The sequence below is a fragment of the Grampus griseus genome (assembly GCF_964374135.1).
Source record: "Grampus griseus genome assembly, chromosome: 16".
Classification (NCBI taxonomy): domain Eukaryota; kingdom Metazoa; phylum Chordata; class Mammalia; order Artiodactyla; family Delphinidae; genus Grampus; species Grampus griseus.
In genome coordinates, this window is record NC_139010.1 from 12395272 (window position 1) to 12419816 (window position 24545).

Below are 24545 nucleotides of genomic sequence, written 5' to 3' on the forward strand. Positions count from 1 at the left end.
GCTGCTGAGCCTGCGCATCTGGAGCCTGTGCTCCGCAATGGGAGAGGCCACAACAGTGAGAGGCCCGCGTACCAAAAAAAAAAAAAAAACTTAAAAAAAAAAATTGCAAGTGCCAGGATAAAGTCCACTGCAACAACAAAAAAATAGCTTCAGTTATGATTACAGAGATTATCAATGCTCTAAATCCCTCATCTTTTTTCTTTTTAGCATCATTGCTGTGGATGCAAGCAATTAATGCAGAAAATACATATTTTCCCCTTGCTTCTACATTGCTTTTGGTTGAGGTAATAAAAATACAAATTTTGGTGGATGTTTGCATAAAGGTGCAGACATGTTTATTCCAAGGTTAAACAAAACATGAATGATTCTGTGGAAGATGATGACTGTGCTGCCCATATTCTGCACAATGCTTGCTGTTCAAATAGCTTCTGATGTTCTTTCTATTGATGTTGAAGTAATTGTCATGAAGTTGTTCTCTTACTTCAGCACTTATACTATTTGAATTGAGTGATTAAAGGATTTTTGTGATTTTTTAAATTGGCATTCAGTATTTTTCATTTCTCTTGCATTCAGAAACTCATTGACCCTCTTTAACAAACACAGCTGTAAGAGTTCTCAGTTTATTTAAAGCACTGAAATAATATTTTAATTCTCAAGGCTCCCAGTTCTTGTTTAACCTTTTAAATATTCCATTGAATGAAGCTAATTTGCTTATTTCTTGTACATAGATTTCAATATCTTTTTAGCAATAGGATTATGGAAATTGAAAGAAGAGCAAAAAGTGTTAGTGAAATATTCCACTGTTTAATGAAACTTAGTGAAATCTTCATGTCAGACTGTTCTTAAAAGGGAAAACATTACTTATGGAATAATAGGAATAGGAAAATAAATTTTGACTTGTGGATAATCATTATTGTACTTGCCATGACTGTATTTTGAAATGAGTTTCATCTCTTGAAGAATTTGATTCTTTTACATGGATGTTACTAACTGCTCTTATAGCATGAGGACAAGTGGAATTGTCATGTGTAGTGTTAAAAAGGAAAGGAAAAAAATTGACAAAAAGTTTTCTTTTATCAGTGGACAGACAGCGTGTTAAAAACTTGTTAATCAAGAGATCCATCATAATCCTGAAGAATGGAAAAGGCAAGTTCTGCCATGAATAATGGTATTGTTTCAACAAATCAAATCTGAAGAGCAATTCCTAGAGTTGTTAACTTTATGCCATTATATCTGCTCAGAACGCTAAAGTTGAATGTCTTTTCTCATTAATGAATGTCCAATGGACAAAGAACGAAGTAAGAGAGATGTGACTACTGTAGAAGATATGTTATAATGAAAATGGAGCAATGTAACAGTCTCTGGAAGAAATTCTATAACTCAATTCTGCAAGGAACTGTTGAGAGCCAATATATCAGGAAAATAATTAATGAAAGATATGTAATTTAGATACTTAAAATTTATTTCAGATGAACAACGAATAAAAGTATGTCTCATGGCTTGTATTTGCTAAATCTGGCAATTTTACCCAATGTGCCCAAAGTCACCGACCCTTTTTTTTTTTAATTGAAGGAAGTATACTTGATTTAGTGTTGTATTAGTTTCAGGTACACAGCAAAGTGATTCAGTCATATATGTGTGTGTGTATATATATATATAGAACTTCAGTTTTATATAATCTATATACATACACATAAAAATACTTTCAGATTCTTTTCCATTATAGGTTACTACAAGAAACTGAATATTATTCCCCTATGCTATACAGTAGGTCCTTGTTTATTTTACAAATAGTAATCCCAAACTCCTAACTTATCGCTCCCCCCTTCCCCTTTAGTAACCATAAGTTTATTTCCATCGCAGAGACTTTTCTAATTGAAGTGGCTCTAAGGCTTTCAGGAAATGTACCGTGCACAGCTTTCTGGCACAGGACGGGGCTGTCACTATGGGCCTTCTGCGCATGTGCACTGCCTCCCCCTCCCCCCTCCCCCCGGATGCTGGGCGTGTTCCCGTTCCGCGGCCGCTGTCTCGCGAGGAGATAGTTGCGGAGCCTCCGGCGGCTGCGACCCCGGCAGCTGGCGAGCAGGACGCTGCCGTGGAGCACCGGGGGAAGATGAAGCTCCAGGCTAGAGGCGGGTGAAAGAGGAAACGGCTTTGTGTCCAGATTCGGTGTAAATCTGGCCCCGTTTTTATGCACCTGTTGAGAACCTGCACGTCCCAGCGCTTAATTTTCTCATCTCCAAGGTGCCCTGTCGTTTGAGGCCTCGGTAAGACCGCGCGGAAACTGGCCCTTGGCTGTCAGTAGATGCGCACTTTTCTTCTCAGCGGAGACCCTTGTTCTTTTCCACTCAGTATCTCGCTGAATCCTCCCAACCACCTGTGGTCAGCGTCGCGTCCCCTTTCTAACAGTGAGGCTCCAAGACGGGATAGGAATTCAAAGTGGCGAAGAGAGCAGGGGAAGGAGCAAGGATAGATCCCATGCCTCGTTCTCTGCCCAGCATGAAATCTGAGCATGAGTCGGTCGCAGCAGTAAGCAGCTTGAGTACCCTAACCCCTCAAGGAAATAGTTTTGAAGTGAATGCAGCATTGGTTTGGGGGGATTTCTTCTTGTTTCTAAAGAACCTGTGAACATAAGTGGAGGCGTCCAGGCCCCTCTGACCCCCTCCAGCTTTGCCTGTGCCCTCAGTAGCACCAGTTTGCTTTTACAGGAGGTCCTGCTTAAGGTCCAGGAGCTTTCGATCTTGGATGAATATTCTAACTGGCTTAGGTTTCACCTTTCTTGCAACAAAGCGGCTTTTGTGAGGTAGGAAGGGGGATTCCCGGGAGCGGGAATTGTCCCGGTAGGACAATCAGTGCGCCTGAGACCTCAGGAGAGATCCAGAGCCCAGGTGCACAGACGCTTGTTGCTCAGCTGGAAGCAATTTGGGTCCTCCTGCCGGAACCAGTCATATGCAGACTCACAGACTGGGTGATGGTGGAAACCTTGGGCCAACTTTCCAGAGAGATGTACGCTGTGGTTGGGATAGGAGGACAAGACAAAAGGAACAGAAGATACTGCTCCTTGGGGAGTTGTGAAGGCATCCTGTGGCGGGAAGAGCTGACCAGCCACAGGGGAGGGAATTACCGTCTTCCTTCACTCTTTACTCCACTCTTTCTGAGCTCTGAGCTGTTCCCACACTCGGCACAACTAGAGATATACCGATGCCCCCTGTATCCCGATCTTACAGAATCAGAGATGGTACTGCAAGACAGGTCGTTAAGACTTGGACTTAAGACAGGTCTATTTCTGCTTTACTTAAAAGATGGAGTTGGATTGGGGTGGGCAAGAAGTGGGTCAAAAATGTTAAGTGGTTACAGTTCTACGTTTTGTTATGGCAGAATCAAGAGGAGACATGGAGTCTCTTGATGGTCTAGGCAGGTCTTTTCTGCATTAACAACAGATAAGTCAAAACTAGTTTGGTTTGGTTTGTTTTTTTTTTAATTAAAAAATACTTTTGAGACCTGAAACCAATTTAAGAGTAAACCGTTTTTTTTCCTTCCAAAAAAGACCAGCCCTTTTTTCCTTCCAAAAATACCCCATCCTTTTTTCCAGAACCTTGTTGAGATTCTCTGGTTTGTAATGAACATTACAAATTTTTGTGCTGAATATTTTTGCTCAGCATCAGTTTTAATGAAAGCATTGTGTTCTATTCCTTGGCTTTTCCTAATTGGGTTAATTAGTTAAATGTGTTGTTTATATTTTTTCTGTGTTAGAGCACACATTGTTAACAAATCAGCAGAAACCAAATGTTTTTACATTTGAAAACGAACTTGTCCAAATATTACATAATCATCCCAGAGTCATGCATGGACACCCGAGTGCTTCCCTCCCTCACTGTTATCCTTTCTGCTGCTTCTCAAAGTGTCTCCCATTCTGAGGTGTTTCGCCAGCTGCTATGTGGAGCTTTCTAGGCAGGTGATGTCACTCATGAGCTTTCCTTCTTTTTCAGGTGTAGCCCCTCAGTTCTCTACATTCTTCCAGGAGCAGCAGAAAATGATCACATCCCAGGTGAGTCGTTTAATTTATGCACAGTTTTGCTTAACACTGATTATTTGAGGTTTATAAAATATCTATGCATTCATATGAAATAGTAGAAATAGATATGTTAACATCAGGAAAAATATAGAACAGAAGTCAGCAAATTGCAGTCCATGGGCCAAATGTAGCATGCTGCCTGTGTTTTTATGGCCCACAAACTAAGAATTTTTAGATGATTGAGAAATAAATCAAGAGTAGTAGTCTGTGATGTGAAAACTGTATGAAATTCAAATCTCAGTGTCTGTAAAGTTTTATTGGAACACAGCCATGCTCATTCATTTATGGCCGTGGCTGCCGTCAAATTACAAGGGCAGAGTTGAGTGGTTGTGACAGAGACTGTGTGGCTCACAGGCCTAAAATGTTTACTATGTGGACATTTACTGAAAAGGTTTGCTGACTTCTGATTTAGAACAGCAGATCAACAGTAGGACAAAGGTGCCATGTAGGTAAATGCAGATCCTGTGATCTTACTGAGTTGTGAAACTGGGCCATAAAAAAGTTTTTTGATAGACCTCATTAGGTGACATTGTGAACCTTCTTTTTCTTAATTTTTGGCTGCGTTGGGTCATCGTTGCTGCACGCTGGCTTTTTCTAGTTGCAGCAAGTGGGGGCTACTCTTCATTGCAGCACGCAGGCTCAGTAGTTGTGGCACACGGGCTTAGTTGCTCCGCAGCATGTGGGATCTTCCCGGACCAGGGCTCAAACCCGTGTCCCCTGCATTGGCAGGCAGATTCTTAACCACTACGCCACAGGGATGTCCAGTGACATTGTGAACCTTCTAGTGACAGTCTTGCAGTTGCATAAAGAAGTGGTAGGAATAAAGTGAATGATTTTTGTCTAATCCAGGGGAAAAGTTGAGATGTTGAAAAAAAATATGTGATAAATAATTCAAATGAATTAGAGCATCATTAGGACTCATGGTTGTTCAAAGAAGGGACAAGTCTGGGTAGACCAGGGTGACCTAGGTTGGTTAGTAGGATGAGGCAGGCTATGTGACAATACTGAGGACTGGGCAGAATATAAATCTTTGTAGAATATGGCAAGGGATTCCCCTATTTTAATTGTGGCAAAATACATATAACATGAAATTCACATTTCAACCATTTAAAAGTGTAGAAATTAGTGGCATTTTGTACATTCATGATGTTATGCAACCATAAACACCACCTACTTCCAGAATATTTTCATCACACCAAAAGGAAAACCCTTACCCTTAATAAGCAGTACTATATAGCTTAATAAACAGTTACTCCCCATTCCCCTCAGCCCCTAGCAACTGCTAATCTGTTTTCTGTTTATGGGTTTGCCTTTTCCGGATAGCTCATATAAATGGAATCATGAAGCCTTTTGTGGGTGGCTTCTTTCACTGATCATGTTTTCAAGACCCATCCATGTTGTAGCTTGTATTACTACTTCATCACTTTTATGACTGATTAATATTCCATTGTATGTATATACTACCTTTTGTTTATCCATCATTTGATGGGCATTTGGGGGTGACTCCATGTTTGGTTATTGGGAGTAGTGCTGCTGTGAGCATTCATGTACAAGTTTTTGTCTGAAGACCTATTTTCAGTTCTTTCCTGGGAGTGAAATTGATGGATCATGTGATAATTCTGTGTTTAACTTATTTTGAAACTGCTAAACTGTGTTCTGCAGCAGGTCTCTTGCAAGGCCTTATGAATTTTATGTTAGCTTTCCTATTTCCACACAAAAAGGCTGTTCAGATTTTATAATTTTTTAAACTAATTAATTAATTGTTTTATTTTTTTGGCTGAGTTGGGTCTGTGTTGCTGCACGTGGGCTTTCTCTAGTTGCGGCAAGTGGGGGCTTCTCTTTGTTGCAGAGCACGGGCTCTAGGCGCGTGGGCTTCAGTAGTTGTGGTGCACGGGCTCAGTAGTTGTGGTGCACAAGCTAAGTTGCTCCGCAGCATGTGGGATCTTCCCAAACCAGGGCTCAAACCCGTGTCCCCTGAATTGACAGGCAGGTCGCTAACCACTGCACCACAAGGGAGGTCCAAGACGAGATTTTGATAAGGATTGCATTGAATCTGTAGACCACTTTGGGGAATCTTGCCACTTTAAGAATATTAAGTATTAGAATCCATGAACATGAGATGTTTTTCCATTAATTTAGGTTTTTAATTACTTTCAGCAATGTTTTGTAGTTTTCAGAGTATACAACTTACATATACTTGCTTAAATTTATTCTTAAGTATTTTGTTCTTTTATTTTTTAAATTTTTTTATTATTTTTAACATCTTTATTTGAGTACAGTTGCTTTACAATGGTGTGTTAGTTTCTGCTTTATAACAAAGTGAATCAGTTATACATATATATATGTTCCCATATCTCTTCCCTCTTGGTCTCCCTCCCTCCCACCCTCCCTATCCCAACCCTCTAGGTGGTCACAAACCACCTAGCTGATCTCCCTGTGCTACGTGGCTGCTTCCCACTAGCTATCTATTTTACGTTTGGTAGTGTATATATATCCATGCCACTCTCTCACTTTGTCCCAGCTTACCCTTCCCCCTCCCCATATCCTCAACTCCATTCTCTAGTATGTCTCTCTATTTATTCCCGTCTTGCCCCTAGGATCTTCATGAGCATTTTTTCCCTTAGATTCCATATATGTGTGTTAGCATACGGTATTTGTCTTTCTCTTTCTGACTTACTTCACTCTGTATGACAGACTCTAGGTCCATCCACCTCACTACAAATAACTCAATTTCATTTCTTTTTATGGCAGAGTAATATTCCATTGTATATATGTGCCACATCTTCTTTATCCATTCATCTGTCCATGGACACTTAGGTTGCTTCCATGTCCTGGATATAGTAAATAGAGCTGCAGTGAACATTGTGGTACGTGACTCTTTTTGAATTATGGTTTTCTCAGGGTATATGCCCAATAGTGGGATTGCTGGGTCATATGGTAGTTCTATTTTTATTGTTTTAAGGAACTTCCATACTGTTCTCCATAGTGGCTGTATCAATTTACATTCCCACCAACAGTGCAAGAGGGTTCCCTTTTCTCCACACCCTCTCCAGCATTTATTGTTTGTAGATTTTTTGATGATGACCATTCTGACTGGTGTGAGATGATATCTCATTGTAGTTTTGATTTGCATTTCTCTAACGATTAATGATGTTGAGCATCCTTTCATGTGTTTGTTGGCAATCTGTATATCTTCTTTGGAGAAATGTCTATTTAGGTCTTTGCCCATTTTTGGATTGGGTTGTTTGTTTTTTTGATATTGAAATGCATGAGCTGCTTGTAAATTTTGGAGATTAATCCTTTGTCAGTTGCTTCATTTGCAAATATTTTCTCCCATTCTGAGGGTTGTCTTTTGGTCTTCTTTATGGTTTCCTTTGCTTTGCAAAAGCTTTTAAGTTTCATTAGGTCCCATTTGTTTACTTTTGTTTTTATTTCCATTTCTCTAGGAGGTGGGTCAAAAAAGATGTTGCTGTGATTTATGTCATAGAGTGTTCTGCCTATGTTTTCCTCTAAGAGTTTGATAGTTTCTGGTCTTACATTTAGGTCTTTAATCCATTTTGAGTTTATTTTTGTGCATGGTGTTAGGGAGTGTTCAAATTTCATACTTTTACATGTACCTGTCCAGTTTTCCCAGCACCACTTATTGAAGAGGTGGTCTTTTCTCCACTGTATATTCTTGCCTCCTTTGTCAAAGATAAGATGACCATATGTGCATGGGTTTATCTCTGGGCTTTCTATCCTGTTCCATTGATCTATATTTCAGTTTTTGTGCTAGTACCATACTGTCTTGATGACTGTAGCTTTGTAGTATAGTCTGAAGTCCGGGAGCCTGATTCCTCCAGCTCCATTTTTCGTTCTCAAGACTGCTTTGGCTATTCAGGGTCTTTTGTGTTTCCCTACAAATTGTGAAATTTTTTGTTCTAGTTCTGTGAAAAATGCCAGTGGTAGTTTGATAGGGATTGCATTGAATCTGTATATTGCTTTGGGTAGTAGAGTCATTTTCACAATGTTGATTCTTCCAATCCAAGAACATGGTATACCTCTCCATCTATTTGTATCGTCTTCAATTTCTTTCATCATTGTCTTTTAATTTTCTGCATACAGGTCTTTTGTCTCTTTTGGTAGGTTTACTCCTAGATATTTTATTCTTTTTGTGGCAATGGTAAATGGGAGTGTTTTCTTAATTTCACTTTCAGATTTTTCACCATTAGTCTATAGGAATGCTAGAGACTTCTGTGCATTAATTTTGTATCCTGCTACTTTACCATATTCATTGCTTAGCTCTAGTAGTTTTCTGGTAGCATCTTTAGGATTCTCTATGTATAGTATCATATCATCTGCAGACAGTGACAGCTTTACTTCTTCTTTTCCAATTTGTATTCCTTTTATTTCTTTTTCTTCTCTGATTGCTGTGGCTAAGCTTCCAAAACTATATTGAACAATAGTGGTGAGAATGGTCTGCCTTGTCTTGTTCCTGATCTTAGTGGAAATGGTTTCAGTTTTTTTTTCACCATTGAGGATGATGTTGGCTGTGGGTTTGTCATATATGGCCTTTATAATGTTGAGGGAAGTTCCCTCTATGTCTACTTTCTGGAGGGTTTTTATAATAAATGGGTGTTGAATTTTGTTGAAAGCTTTCTCTGTATCTATTGAGATGATCATATGGTTTTTCTCCTTCAGTTTGTTAACATGGTGTATCACATTGATTGATGTGCATATATTGAAGAATCCTTGCATTCCTGGGATAGACCCCACTTGATCATGGTGTATGATCCTTTTAATATGCTGTTGGATTCTGTTTGCTAGTATGTTGTTGAGGATTTTTGCCTCTGAGTTCATCACTGATATTGGCCTGTAGTTTTCTTTCTTTGTGACATCTTTGGTTTTGTTATCAGGGTGATGGTGCCCTTGTAGAATGAGTTTGGGAGTGATCCTCCCTCTGCTATATTTTGGAAGAGTTTGAGAAGGATAGGTGTGAGCTCTTCTCTATTTGTTTGATAAAATTCGTCTGTGAAGGCATCTGGTCCTGGGCTTTTGTTTGTTGGAAGATTTTTAATCACAGTTTCAATTGCAGTGCTTGTAATTGTTCATCTTTTCTATTTCTTCCTGGTTAAGTCTCAGAAGGTTGTGCATTTCTAAGAATTTGTCCATCTCTTCCAGGTTGTCCATTTTATTGGCATAGCTTTGCTTGTAGTACTCTCTCATGATTCTTTGTATTTCTGTGGTGTCAGTTGTAACTTCTTTTTCATTTCTAATTCTATTGATTTGAGTCTTCTTCCTTTTTTTCTTGATGCATCTGGCTAATGGTTTATCAATTGTGTTTATCTTCTCAAAAACCAGCTTTTAGTTCTATTGATCTTTGCTATTGTTTCCTTCATTTCTTTTTCATTTATTTCTGATCTGATCTTTATGATTTCTTTCCTTCTGCTAACTTTCGGGGTTTTTTGTTCTTCTTTCTCTAATTGCTTTAGGTGTAAGGTTAGTTTGTTTATTTGAGATGTTTCTTGTTTCTTAAGGTAGGATTGTATTGCTATAAACTTCCCTCTTAGAACTGCTTTTGCTACATCCCATAGGTTTTGGGTCGTCATGTTTTCATTGTCATTTGTTTCTAGGTATTTTTTGATTTCCTCTTTGTTTTCTTTAGTGATCTGTTGGTTATTAAGGTGTGTATTATTTAGTATCCATGTGTTTGTATTTTTTACAGATTTTTTTCCTGTAATTGATAGTTAGGCTCATAGCATTTTGGTCGGAAAAGATACTTGATACAATTTCAAATTTCTTAAATTTACCAAGGCTTGATTTTTGACTCAAGATATGATCTATCCTGGAGAACTTAAGCACTTGAAAAAGTGTGTATTCTGTTGTTTTTGGATGGAATGTCCTATAAAAATCAATTAAGTCCATCTTGTTTAATGTATCATTTAAAGCTTGTGTTTCCTTATTTATTTTCATTTTGGATGATCTGTCCATTGGTGAAAATGGGGTGTTAAAGTCCCCTACTATGATTGTGTTACTGTCCATTTCCCCTTTTATGGCTGTTAGTATTTGCCTTATGTATTGAGGTGCTCCTATGTTGAGTGCATAAATATGTACAGTTGTTATATCTTCTTCTTGTAGCAATCCCTTGATCATTATGTAGTGTCCTTCTTTGTCTCTTGTAATAGTCTGTATTTTAAAGTCTGTTTTGTCTGATATGAAAATTGCTACTCCAGCTTTCTTTTCATTTCCATTTTCATGGAATATCTTTTTCCATCCCCTCACTTTCAGTCTGTGTATGTCCCTAGGTCTGAAGTGAGGCTCTTGTAGACAGCATATATACGGGTCTTGTTTTTGTGTCCATTCAGCCAGTCTATGTCTTTTGGTTGGAGCATTTAATCTATTTATATTTAAGTTAATTATCAATATGTATGTTCCTATTACCATTTTCTTTTCTTTTCTTTTTTGTGGTACACAGGCCTCTCACTGTTGTGGCCTCTCCCGTTGCGGAGTGCAGGCTCAGCGGCCGTGGCTCACGGGCCCAGCCACTCCACAGCATGTGGAATCTTCCCGGACCGGGGCACAAACCCATGTCCCCTGCATCAGCAGGTGGACTCTTAACCACTGCACCACCAGGGAAGCCCTGTTACCATTTTCTTAATTGTTTTGGGTTTGTTATTGTAGGTCTTTTCCTTCTCTTGTGTTTCCTGCCTCGAGAAGTTCCTTTAGCATTTGTTGTAAAGCTGGTTTAGTGGTGCTGAATTGTCTTAGCTTTTGCTCGTCTCTAAAGGTTTTAATTTCTCCATCAAATCTGAATGAGGTCCTTGCTGGGTAGAGTAATCTTGGTTGTAGGTTTTTCTCCTTCATCACTTTAAATATGGCCTGCCACTCCCGTCTGGTTTGCAAAGTTTCTGCTGAAAGATCAACTGTTAACCTTATGGGGATTCCCTTGTGTGTTACTTGTTTTTCCCTTGCTTCTTTTAACATTTTTTCTTTGTATTTAATTTCTGACAGTTCGATTAATATTGTCTTGGCTTGTTTCTCCTGGGATTTTATCCTGTATGGGAGTCTATGTGCTTCCTGGAGTTGATTATTTCCTTTCCCATATTAGGGACTTTTTCAACTATAATCTCTTCAAATATTTTCTCAGTCCCTTTCTTTTCCTCTTCTTCTTCTGGGACCCCTTTAATTCAAATGTTGGTGTGTTTAATGTCGTCCCAGAGGTCTCTGAGGCTGTCCTCAATTCCTTTCATTCTCTTTTCTTTATTCTGCTCTGCAGTAGTTATTTCCACTATTTTATCTTCCAGTTCACTTATCCGTTCTTCTGCCTCAGTTATTCTATTATTGATTGCTTCTAGAGAATTTTTAATTTCATTTATTGTGTTGTTCATCAGTGTTTGTTTGCTCTTTAGTTCTTCTAGGTCCTTGTTAAACGTTTCTTGTATTTTCTCAATTCTATTTCTAAGATTTTGGATCATCTTTACTATCATTATTCTGAACTCTTTTTCAGGTAGACTGCCTATTTCCTCTTCATTTGTTAGGTCTGGTGGGTTTTTGCCTTGCTCCTTCATCTGCTGTGTGTTTTTCTGTCTTCTCATTTTGCTTATCTTACTGTGCTTGGGGTCTCCTTTTTGCAGACTGCAGGTTCGTAGTTCCCGCTGTTTTTGATGTCTGTCTCCAGTGGCTAAGGTTGGTTCAGTGGGTTGTGTAGGCTTCCTGGTGGAGGGGACTAGTGCTGTGTTCTGGTGGATGAGGCTGGATCTTGTCTTTCTGGTGGCAGGTCCACGTCTGGTGGTGTGTTTTGGGGTGTCTGTGGCCTTGTTATGATTTTAGGCAGCCTCTCTGCTAATGGGTGGGGTTGTGTTCCTGTCTTGCTAGTTGTTTGGCATAGGGTGTCTAGCACTGTAGCTTGTTGGTCGTTGAGTGAAGCTGGGTCTTGGCATTGAGATGGAGATCGCTGGGAGATTTTTGCCATTTGATATTACGTGGAGCTGGGAGATCTCTTGTGGACCAGTGTCCTGAAGTTGGCTCTCCCGCCTCAGAGGCACAGCCCTGACACGTGGCTGGAGCACCAAGAGCCTTTCATCCACATGGCCCGGGAAAGCTAAGACAATGCTCTGGCATATTATGGGCACAGGTGGGTGAGCCCAGCTGGACAGGACCTGTGTTATGACCATACCAGAGCCTGGATGGATCCTCCGACCCCTACATGGCCTCGTGCTGGGATCCAAGAACTCCTGCGGAATGTCCTACCTGTGTTTGGGTCACTGCAGACATGTACTCAAGTCCGGGGTCTGTCCTGCAAGGTGACTTGCTAGTGTTGCAGGGTCTTCTACAGAGGCAGGGGTGGCTGTGGCTCACTGTGAGGACAAGGACGCTGGCAGCAGAAGTTCTGGGAAGTACTCCTTGGCGTGAGCCCTTCCGGAGTCTGCCATTGGCCCCACCAAAGAGCCGTGTAGGCTTGTATTTTGTTCTTTTAGATGCTATTGCATATAGAATCGTTTTCTTAGTTTCTTTTTTGATTGCTTACTGATAGTGTGTTGAAATACTACTGATTTTCAAGTGTTAATCTTATATCCTGCTTGGCTGAATTTGTTCTAGTTCTAATAGTTGCTTTGTAGATTCTTTAGGATTTTCTATATTTGCTATCATGTCATCTGCAAATAGAGATAGTTTTACTCCTTCCTTTCCAGTTTGAATACCTTTTATTGATATTTATTTATTTTTTTGCCTAATAGCCCTGGCTAGAATTTCCAGTACAAAGTTGAATATAAGTTACCAAAGCAGGCATCCTTGTTTGTTTTTTTACCATCTTAATATTCTTAAGTGTACAGTTCAGTAGTGTTAAGTTTATTCACACTGTTGTATAACCAACCTTAAAAACATTTTCATCTTGCAAAACTGAAACTCTATGTTCATTAAAAAAAACTTCCCATTCCCCTCTGCCCCCTAGCCAGTGGCATCCTCCATTCTACTTTCTGTTTCTATGAGTTTGAGTACTCTTGATACTTCATATAAGTGAAGTCATACAGGACTTGTCTTTTTGTGACTGGCTTATTTTACTTAGTGTAATGTCATCACGGTTCATCCATGTTGTAGTATGTGTCAGAATTTCCTTTTTAAAGGTTGAATAATAGTCCATGTGTGTATATATCATATTTTTGTTTATTCATTCATCTGTTGATGGACATTTGGTTTGCTTCTGCCTTTTGGCTGTTGTGCATAATGCTTCTACGAACATGGGTGTACAGGTACCTCTTTGAGACTCTGCTTTTAGTTCTTTTGGATATATACCAAGAAATGGTATTGCTGGATCACATGGTAATTAAATTTTATTTTTTGAAGAACCACCATACTGTTCTTCACAGCAGCTGCACCATTTTATATTCCACAAACAGTGCACAAGGGTTCCAATTTCTACATATCTTCACGAACACTTGTTATTTTTTTTAGATTCTACGTATAAGTGATATCATATGATATTTGTCTTTCTGTGTGTGACTTACTTCACTCAGTATGATAATTTCCAGGTCCATCCATGTTGCTGCTAATGGTGTTATTTCATTCTTTCTAATGACTGAGTAATATTCCACTATATGTATGTACCATATTTTCTTTATCCATTCCTCTGTCAATGGACATTTACATTGCTTCCATGTCTTGGCTATTGTAAACAGCACTTCAGTGAACACTGGGGTGCATAGATCCTTTCAAACCATGGTTTTCACTGGATATATGCCCAGGAGTGGGATTGCTGGATCATGTGGTAGCTCTGTTTTTAGTTTTTTAAGGAACCTCTATACTATTCTCCATAGTGGCTGTATCAGTTTACATTCCCACCAACAGTGTAGGAGGGTTCCGTTTTCTCCACACCCTCTCCAGCATTTTTTGTTTGTAGACTTTTTGATGATGGCCATACTGTCTGGTGTGAGGTGTTATCTCAGTGTAGTTTGATTTGAATTTCTCTAATAATTAGTGATGTTGAGCAGCTTTTCATGTGCCTCTTGGCCATATGTCTGTCTTTGGAGAAATGTCTATTTAGATCTTGCACCTGCTTTTTGATTGGGTTGTTTGTTTTCTTGATATTGAGCTGCATGAGCTGTTTGTAAATTTTGGAGATTAATCCGTTGTTGGTTGCATCATTTGCAAATACTTTCTCTCATTCTGTGGGTTGTCTTTTCGTTTTGTTTGTGGTTTCCTTTGTGCAAAAGCTTTTGAGTTTAATTAGCTCCCACTGGTTTAGTTTTGTTTTTATTTCCATTACTTTAGGAGATCGAAAAAGATATTGCTGTGATTTACGTCAGAGTGTTCTGTATTGTCCTCTAGGAGTTTTTTAGTATCCAGTCTTAGATTTAGGTCTTTAATCCATTTTGAGTTTATTTTTGTGTATGGTGTAAGAAAATGTTCTAGTTTTATTGTTTTACATGTAGCTGTCCAGTTTTCCCAGCACCTCTTATTGACTAGACAGTCTCTTTTCCATTGTATATTCTTGCCTCCTTTGTTTTACATTAATTGACCATAGATGTATGGGTTTATTTCTGGGCTTTCTATCCTGTTCCATTGATCTATATTTATCTTTTTGTGCCAGTACAGTGCTGTTTTGATGATTGTAGCTTTGTAGTATAGTCTGAAGTCAGGGAGCCTGATTCCTCCAGCTCCGTTTTTCTTTCTCAGGATTGCTTTGGCTATTCGGGTTCTTTTGTGTTTCCATACAAATTTTAAGACTTTTTGTTCTAGTTCTGTGAAAAATGCCATTGGTAATTTGATAGGGATTGCATTGACTCTGTAGATTGCCTTGGGTGATTATTGTCATTTTTACACTATTGATTCTTCCAATACAAGAACATGGTATAACCTTCCATCTGTTTGTATCATCTTCAGTTTCTTTCATCAGTATCTTATAGTTTTCAGAGTACAGTCTTTTGCCTCCTTAGGTAGGTTTATTCCTAGGTATTTTATTCTTCTTGAGGTGATGGTATATGGGATTGTTTTTAAATTTCTCATTCTGATCTCTCATTGTTAGTGTACAGAAATGCAACAGATTTCTGTTTATTAGTTTTGTATCCTGCAACTTCGCCAAATTCGTTGATGAGCTCTGGTAGTTTTCTGGTAGCATCTGTTAGGATTTTCTATGTATAATATCGTATTATCTGCAAACAGTGACAGTTTTACTTCTTCTTTTCTAATTTAGATTCCTTTTATTTCTTTTTCTTCTCTGATTGCAATGGCTAGAACTTCCAAAACTATGTTGAATAAAAGTTGCAAGAGGGACATCCTTGTCTTGTTTCTGATCTTAGAGGAAATGCTTTCAGCTTTTCATTGTTGAGTATAATGTTAGCTGTAGGTTTGTCATATATGGCCTTTATTATGCTGAGGTATGTTCTCTCTATATTTATTTTCTGAGGAGTTTTATCGTAAATCGATATTGAATTTTGTCAAAAGCTTTTTCTGCATCTATTGAGATAATCATATGGATTTATTCTTTAAGTTATTAATGTGGTCTATCACATTGGTTGATTTGCAGATATTGAAAAATCCTTGCATCCCTGAGAAAAAGTCTACTTGATTATGGTATGTGATCCTTTTAATATATTGTTGAATTCGGTTTGCCAATATTTTATTGAGGATTTTTGCATCAATGTTCATCAGTGATATTATCCTGTAATTTCTTTTTTGTGGTGTCTTTGATTTCGGTATCAGGGTAATGCTGGCCTTGTAGAATGAGTTTGGAAGCATTCCTTCCTCTGCAATTTTTGGGAACAGGTTGAGAAGGATAGGTGTTAACTCTTTTCTAAATGTTTGGTAAAATTCACCTGTGAAGCCATCTGGTCCTGAACTGTTGTTTGTTGGGAGGTTTGTTTGTTTGTTTTGCTTCATTTTTCGTTGCAGATTCAGTTCAATTGCTGGTAAGTGGTCTGTTCATACTTTTTATTTCATCCTGGTTCAGTCTTGGGAGATTTTCATTTATTGTAATTTGTCCATTTCTTTCAGGTTGTTCATTTTATTAGCATATAGTTGTTCATAGTAGTCTCTTATGATGCTTTGTATTTCTGTGGTGTCGGTTGTAACTTCTTTTTCATTTGTGATATTGATTTGGGCCCTTTCTTTTTTCCTTGATGAGTCTGGCTAAAAGTTTATCAATTTTGTTTATCTTTTTGAAGAACCAGCTCTGAGTTTCATTGAACTTTTTTATTCTCTATTTCATTTTTTATTGCTCTGATTTTTATGATTTCATTCCTTCTACCTATGGGTTTTGTTCTTTTTCTAGTTCTTTTAGGTGTAAGCTTAGGGTTTTCATTTTTTCTTGTTTCCTGAGGTAAGCTTGCATCACTATAAACTTCCTTTTTAGAACTGCTTTTTCTACATCCTATATATTTTGGATCATTGTGTTTTAGTTTTCATTTGTCTACAGGTATTTTTAAATTTCCCTTTGATTTCTTCAGTGATCCATTGGTTGTTTAGTACCATATTGTCTAGCCTCCACATGTTTGTGTTTCTTGCAGTGTTTTCTTGTAGTTGATTTCTAATTTCATGGCGTTGTGGTCAGAAAAGATGCGTGATATGATTTCAGTTTTCTTAAATTTACTGAGGCTTATTTTTTTTTGGTGTCCTAGCATGTGATCTATCCTGGAGAATGTTCCATGTGCACTTGAAACGAATGTGTATTCTGCTGCTTTTGGATGGAATGCTATATAAATATCAATTAAGTCCATTTGGTCTAATGTGTCATTTAAGGCCAGTGTTTCCTTGCTAATTTTCTGTCTGTATGGACTGTCCATTGATTCAAGTGAGGTGTTAAAGTCCCCCACTATTATAGTTACTGTCGATTTCCCCCTTTATATTTAATATCTGTTTTATGTATTTAGGTGCTCCTGTATTGGGTACATATATGTTAACGAGTGTCATGTCCTCTTTTTGTATTGATCCCTCGTTATGTAACCTTCTTTGTCTTTTGTTAAAGACTTTGTTCTAAAATGTATTTTGTGTGATAGGGTATTGTTACCTCTGCTTTCTTGTTGTTTGTTTGCATGAAATATGTTTTTCTGTCCCCTCACTTTCAGTCTGTATGTGGCTTTAGCTCTGAAGTAAGTCTCTTCTAAGCAGCATATAGATTGGTCTTGTTTTTTAATCAGTCAGCCACACCATGTATTTTGATTGCAGCATTTAGTCCATTGATGTTTCAAGTAATTATTGATAGGTACATACTTATTGCCATTTTATTACTTGCTTTATTCTCATTACTAATGCTTCACAGTCTTTAGTAAATTGCTTATTTCTATTTCAGTAGTTGCTTTTTCAGGGATTTTCTCTTGCTCTTCAATTGAGACAAATTCTTCCTGTCTTCTCATTTTGCTTAACTTACTGTGTCTCTATGAAATAGGTGAAGCAGTTATCTACTGCAATCCTGAAGAGGTGACCTTATGTGGGAGCATTGCCATACTGTCTGCGTGTGCCCAGTGGCTTTGGTGGTATAGCTGGATTTGACTTGAACACAAGTCATGTCTTTTCTCAGGTTGTGCTGGCAATTATCACATTGATAGTAGGTGTTGCTGGAGATGTAGGGACTAGGGCTGGATAGAGGTTTGAGCTCAGGCTTCCCCTCTGCTCAGTGGCTGTCTCTGCCCTGTTGGGGTTGGGGGTAGGTTCTGTGTTGCTGGTCTACAAGCCCTGAGGGCTGGGTCCAAGCTGGCTCCATTCTCTTTAAGTATGTGCTCTCCCATTCCCAGCACTGGCACCCTTACTCCAGAGGGAAGCAGCTCTGGAGCAAGGTAGGGTACTTAGCTTGAGCCCCACGCGCAGACCATGGCAGTCCTGCCAGGGCAGAGATCTGGACTGCTGATGCACTGCCTGTGTGAGTGCCAGCAATGTCTGCCCCCCCCCCCCCACCACCTTTCTCCAATGCTGCTTTGGGTCTGAGCCTCCTTTTTCCCTCACAGCTGGGCTCTTCCCTTGCCCTCTGCTTCCCTTGACCTGGTGTGGAGTTGTGCTGTAGAACAAGTAGGGCCCGTGTGGGCTCTCAGTGTGGGTCTGGGCATGGGCTGTGGTGTTCTTACTGCAGATGGAGATCATGGCTGCTTCTGATGTGCTAACTGTGTAAGCACCATTAATGACTGTCCCTTCTCTGTTCAGATGCCATATTGGGTTTGAGCCACCTCTGTTACACACATCTGGGACCTCACCCAGTGAGGCGGTGCACTGTGCAGCAAGTGGTGCTTGAGCATTTGCTGGGCTCAGGCTTGGGTGCCTGCTGGGTCAGTCACAGGAAATTGGTCAGCCATGAATGCAGTTTTCAATCTGCCTTGCTTCAGGAGCAAGCATGTGCATGCTCCTCACTGGCAAAGTCCAGGTTTCCCATAGCCTTCCTATTACTCTTACTGGCACTCCAACCAGCCGAGGGGCTCATCTTTCCTATGTTGGGTCCCTGAATATGTTGCTCGACCACTTGCTCCCCAGAGAGGATTTCCATCTGTCTAATCTCCCTTTTCTTCCATGTCTTCTCTCAGGGGCACAGGTTCCAGCCTGATCACTTCTCTTAACTTCCTACCTGATTCTGTATGGATCTTTCTTACAACCTTGGTTGTACAGGATTCTTTCTGCCAGTCTCCAGTTAGTTTTAAGTGAGAATTGTTCCACATCTAGGTGTATGTTTGATGTGTTTGTGGGGAGAGGTGAGTTCCACATCATACTGTGCTATGTTGATCTCCTTCCTCTGTCAACTGAGTAGTTTGCCCACTAAGTTAAATCTGGTCTCACTTATTTACAAAGACCTATATTATAGATGTACTTGGAGACATTCTCAAAGTAACTAGGAGATTTGGGTATAATATTAGGGTTTTACAAAGTTACAAAGCAAAGAATAATAAAAACAAATCACCAAGAAGTAGTTATTGAATCCAGAGAATCCTCAAGGGCTCAGGATAAGATGGATCATTTTTCATATGAAAGTTAGAATTATTTTTCCTTAAATTCTCCAGTTTTCTCATAAATATCTTGTACTCATATTTAAAGTATAAGAAATCGATGAACCCTTCAACTGATTTTATCACAACTTTATTCATCACAAAAATAAATCTCTTTTAATTAATGTTTATTTAACTCAGGTATTCATTCAGCAACTACTTATGAGAATCTACTAAGTATCCTTTGCTCTGTACTGTAGGTTCTAACAAAAATGAAATATTGGCCCCTGCAAAAGAGGCGCTCTCAGTGGGGCACAAGTGGGAGATGGGCGCACTGATAGAACACTTGAAAAGCCTTGTAACTCAGGTGCACACAAAATTCTGCTTCATATTCTTTTTTAAGAAATTGCAGCTGTTTTATTGATCACCTTATCACACTACCCTGTAGTAAAAAATATGAATAAGTTGATGTTTAAGTGTTGTTTGAAAAAGTTTCCTGTCAAGATAAAACTCTCAGTCTTATTATTTCAATTAATCAAAGTGAATATATTTCAACTATTTAGGAATAAGTATTAAATACAAAAGTAAAATTTTACTGGAAAAGCATCTTACAGAGATGGAGTTGGGTAGATTTTTTTACAAACTAGTTTATCATTGGATGAGAATTACTAAAATGAGAAATAGTCAGCATTAATTCTATTGCAAGTTCAATTCCATGGATGTAAGCATTGAGAAAATTTGCGTAAATAAGTAGATATGAATGAATGGAGTTTTATTATAGTAATGCCTCTAAATTTTTTGAATCCTTACAAATCATATGCCACTAAAGATCTAACAAAGAAAAATATACTTTTAATGATCTATCAGCTGGTAACTCTGATTAAGTTCTCTCTCAACTGAAAGCAAGTATAGTCATCCCTTGGTATTTACAGGGGATTGGTTCCAGGATCCCCTCCGAGGATATCAAAATTGACTGATGGCCTAAGTCCCTTAGTTGGCCCTCTGTATCTGCGGGTTCAGCATCCTTACATATGGAGGGTGACTGTAACTGAAAACCACTTGACTTGTAAAATGATAAGTTCTCACTCACCAGTCAGTTGTTCCTTTCTTTGATGTGCTTGAGGGTTTTGCATCATGGGGGTATTTCACATTAGTAAGGTTTTCCATATTCTTTATGAGTATGTTTTTTGGTAAAGAATATGTATCCTGACATTTTAATTCTAATATGAAGTACTCTGCCCTTTATATTGAGAATGTAACCTGTTTTCATTTTGTTATGGTTACTTATTTGAATTTATAGTAGCTTGACTTCAATAACCTGCAAAAAACTGCTCCTTTATATCTCTGTCCCCACCCCTTTCAGTTGTTGATGTCACAAAATTACATCTTTCAGTATAATTGCTTTACAATGGTGTGTTAGTTTCTGCTTTATAACAAAGTGAATCAGCTATAGATATACATATATCCCTATATCTCTTCCCTCCTGCGTCTCCCTCCCTCCCACCACAAAATTACATCTTTCTATAATGTGTGCTCCAAAACAAAAACGAATAATTCTTTTAAATGTCTTAGTCTCCAAATTATGTAGGAAAAATAAGACTTGGAATTACAAACCAAAGTTACATTAATACTTTCATTCTAAATTTTTAAAAATGTATAACTCTCTTAAATCACATAAAAAAGATCAACTGCAGTTAAAAATGATTGCTATAGTTATACTAGTTCTATAATTGCCTATGTATTTGCCTTTATTGGATCTTTATTTGTACGGCTTCAAGTTACTGTCTAGTGTCTTTTCATTTTACCTTGCAGGACTCCCTTGAGCATTTCTTGCAGGGTACATCTAGTGGTCATGAACTCGCTCAACTTTTGTTTATCTGGAAATATCTTGGTTTCTTCCTGACTTTTTGAAGGACAGTTTTGCTGGATATAGTATTCTTAGTTGACAGGTGTTTTCATTTAGCCCTTGAATATACAGACGTGCTGTCTTCTGACCGCCAAAGTTTCTGATGAGAAGTCTGAAGGTAATCTTAACTGAGGATCTGTTGTATGTGATGAGTCTCTTCTCGCTGCTTTCAAGATTCACTCTGTCTTTTGAAAGTATGATTATAAAGCGTCTTGATATGGGCCTCTGATTTCATTTTACTTGGAGTTTGTCGAGCTTCTTGGATGTTTATATTCATGTATCTCATTAAATTTGGGAACTTTTCATTCAAATATTAGTTTGTCAAATATTTTTTGTATATTTCTGTGAATTTCTTCAAAGATTCTCTGTGCCCCTTTCTCTTTCCTTCTTCTGAGACTCCCATGATATGTATTTTGCTCCAGCTGATGGTGTTTCACAGGTCCTATTGCTCTGTTCACTTTTCTTCAATCTTTGTTCTTTCTGTTCGTCAGCATTGATAATTTCCATTGTCCTATCTTCAAGTTCACTGATTCTTTTTCCTACCATCTCAAATCTGCCTTTGAATATCTGTATGAATTTTTCATCTGTTATTGTACTTTTCAGCTGCATAACTTCTTTCTGGTTTCCTTTTAGGTTTTCTGTATCACTGACATTTCCATTTTTCTCACACATCATGTTCTTGACTTTGTCCACATCTTCTTCAAGTTCTTTGAGCATTGGTAAGATAGTGGTTTTAAAGTCTGTCTGATATATCTGCCATTAAGTCTTTTGCAGGGACAGATTCTGTTGATTTATATTTCTTTTTCATGGACCATACTTGCCTGCTTTTTTGTATACTTTACTCTGTGTGTGTGTGTGTGTGTGTATATAAATATGGAATTTCTGGCTCATATGGCAATTTTATGTTTAACTTTTTGAGGAACAGCCAAACTGTTTTTTCCACAGTATCTTGAACCATTTTTCATTTCCACCAGAAATGTATGATGGTTCCAGATTCTCTAATTCTGGCCAAAATGTGTTTTCTGCTTTTTGATTATAGTCATCCTAGTGTGGGTAAAGTGGTACCTCATTGTGGTTTTGATTTGCATTTCCTAAATGACTAATGATGTTGAGCATTTTTTCATAATTTGGCCATTAAAAAAAAATCTTCAGAGAAATATCCATTTAAGTCCTTTAAATGTATTGTATTTGGGCTGTTTTTCCTTTTCGTTGAGTTGTAAGAGTTCTATGTATATTCTGGATAATCAGGTATTAGATACATGATTTGAAAATATTTTCATCCATTCTGGATATTGTCTTTTTTCTTTCTTGATAAGATACTTTCATTTTAATTTTGATGAAGTCCAATTTATCTGTTTTTACTTTTATTGTTTATGCGTTACTGTCATATCTCAAAATACATTACCAAATTTTATATTTCATTCTAAGAGTTTTATGGCTTTACCTTTTATATTTAGATCCATATTGATTTAATTTTTGAATATGGTGTTGACATAGTTGTCTAACATCATTCTTTCCTTGAGATATACTGTTGACCCAGGTCCAGACTATTCTTTCCCCATTGAATGGTCTTGGCCCACTTGTTGAAAATCAGTGGTCCAGAGGTATGTGTTTATTTCTGGATTCTCTATACTGTTCTGGTGGTCTTTGTGTTTGTTTTTTAATATTAGTTATTTGGTTGCATGGGGTCTTAGTTGCAGCAGGCGGGCTCCTTAGTTGTGACTTGTAGGCTCCTTAGTTGTGGCTCCAGGGCTCATTAGTTGTGGCATGCGGTTTCCTTAGTTGTGGCATGCGAACTCTTAGTTGCGGCATGCATGTGGGATCTACTTCCCTGACCAGGGATCAAACCTGGGCCCCCTGCATTGGGATCATGGAGTCTTATCCACTGTGCCACGAGGGAAGTCCCCGGTCTTCATGTTTATACTTACACCAGTACCTATAGCTTTGTACTAAGTTTTGAAATCAGGAAAGTGTGACTCTTCCCAATTTGTTCTTTTTGTTTGTTTAAGATTGTTTGTGCTATTTAGGACTGCTTGCAATTCCATAATTTTTAGTATCAGGTTTTCCATTTGTGCAGAAAAGGCTGTTGGAATTTTAATAGAGATTGTATTGAATCTTCAGATCACTCTTGGTAGTACTGCTTTTGTTTTTTTTTTAATATTTGTTTATTTGGCTGGATCTTTAGTTGCAGCATGCACATGGGATCTAGTTCCCTGACCAAGGATCAAACCTGGCCTCCCGGCATTGGGAGTGCGGAGACTTAGCCACTGGACCACCAGGGAAGTCCCAGTACTGCCATTTTAACAATACAAAGTCTTCCAATCTATGGACATGGAATATCCTTCATTTATTTAGGTCTTCTTCAAGTTCTTTTCACAGTTTTTTTTGTAGTTTTGCATATCCCTGGTTAAATTTATTACTAGGTATTTTACTCTACTGGATAATATTGTAAATAGAATTTTTTTTAATTTACTTTTTGGGTTGTTCATTGCTGGTATAGAAAAAGAAACCCTGATTGTTGTGTGTTGATTTTGCACTGTTATATAAATAAGTTCCTTTGTACCTTTTTAAAAAAATAGATTCCACATATGAGTGACATCATATGATATTTGTCTTTATCTGTCTTACTTCGCTTAGTATGATAATCTCTAGGTCCATCCACGTTGCTACAAATGGCATTATTTCATTCTTTTTTATGGTTGAGTAATACTGCATTGTATATATGTAGCACATCTTATTTATCTATTCCTCTGTCAATAGACATTTAGGTTGCTCCCATGTCTTGGTTATTGTAAACAGTGCTGCAATGAACATAGGCATGCACGTATCTATTCGGATTATGGTCTTCTCTAGGTATGTGCCCAGGAGTGGGATTGCTGGATCATATGGTAGTTCTATTTTTACTTTTTTAAGGAACCTCCAATCTCTTCTCCATAGTGGTTGTACCAATTTACATTCCCACCAATAGTATAGATGGGTTTCCTTTTCTCCACACCCTCTCCAGCATTTATTGTTTTTTAGACTTTTTGGTGATAGCCATTCTGACTGGTGTGAGGTGATACCTCATTGTAGTTCTCATTTGCATTTCTCTGATAATTAGTGATGTTGAGCATCTTTTCGTATGCATTTTGGCAATCTTTATTTCTTCTTTGGAGAAATGTCTATTTAGATCTTCTGCCTTTTTTTTTTTTTTTTTTTTTACATACATAGAGCTGCATGAGCTGTTTGAATATTTTGGAGATTAATCCCTTGTCGGTCACGTCATTTGCAAATATTTTCTCCCATTCTTTGGGTTGTTTTTTCATTTTGTTGATGGTTTCTTTTCTGTGCAGAAGCTTTTAAGTTTCATTAGGTCCCATTTGTTTATTTTTGTTTTTATTTCCGTTATTCTAGGAGATGGATCAAACAAGATATTGCTGCGATTTATGTCAAAGAGTGTTCTTCCTATGTTTTACTCTAAGAGTTTTACAGTTTCTGGTCTTACATTTAGGTCTTTCATCCATTTTGAGTTTATTTTTGTTGTGTGGTGTTAAAGAATGTTCTAATTTCATTCTTTTGCACGTAGCTGTCCAGTTTTCCCAGCACACCATTTTCTGAAGAGACTGTCTTTTCTCCATTGTATAGTTCTTGCTCCTTTGTCGTACATTAATTTTTGTGTGTGTCACTTAGATATGATTTACAATTTCAC

At 38.1% G+C, this 24545-nt stretch overlaps 1 protein-coding gene across 1 annotated transcript in view; it reads left to right on the forward strand.

Moving 5' to 3' along the window:
* Window positions 1–2068: 2068 nt before the first annotated feature.
* Window positions 2069–24545, forward strand: part of LOC309834703 (uncharacterized protein) — a gene marked incomplete at its 3' end in the record, with an annotated part of 92672 nt that continues 70195 nt past the window's right edge. Inside the window, exons 1-2 of the mRNA XM_082673729.1 lie at window positions 2069–2267; window positions 3990–4048. Coding sequence (XP_082529855.1) covers window positions 4034–4048 — 15 coding nt within the window. The 5' untranslated portion in view covers window positions 2069–2267; window positions 3990–4033. The remainder of the gene's footprint in view (window positions 2268–3989; window positions 4049–24545) is intronic.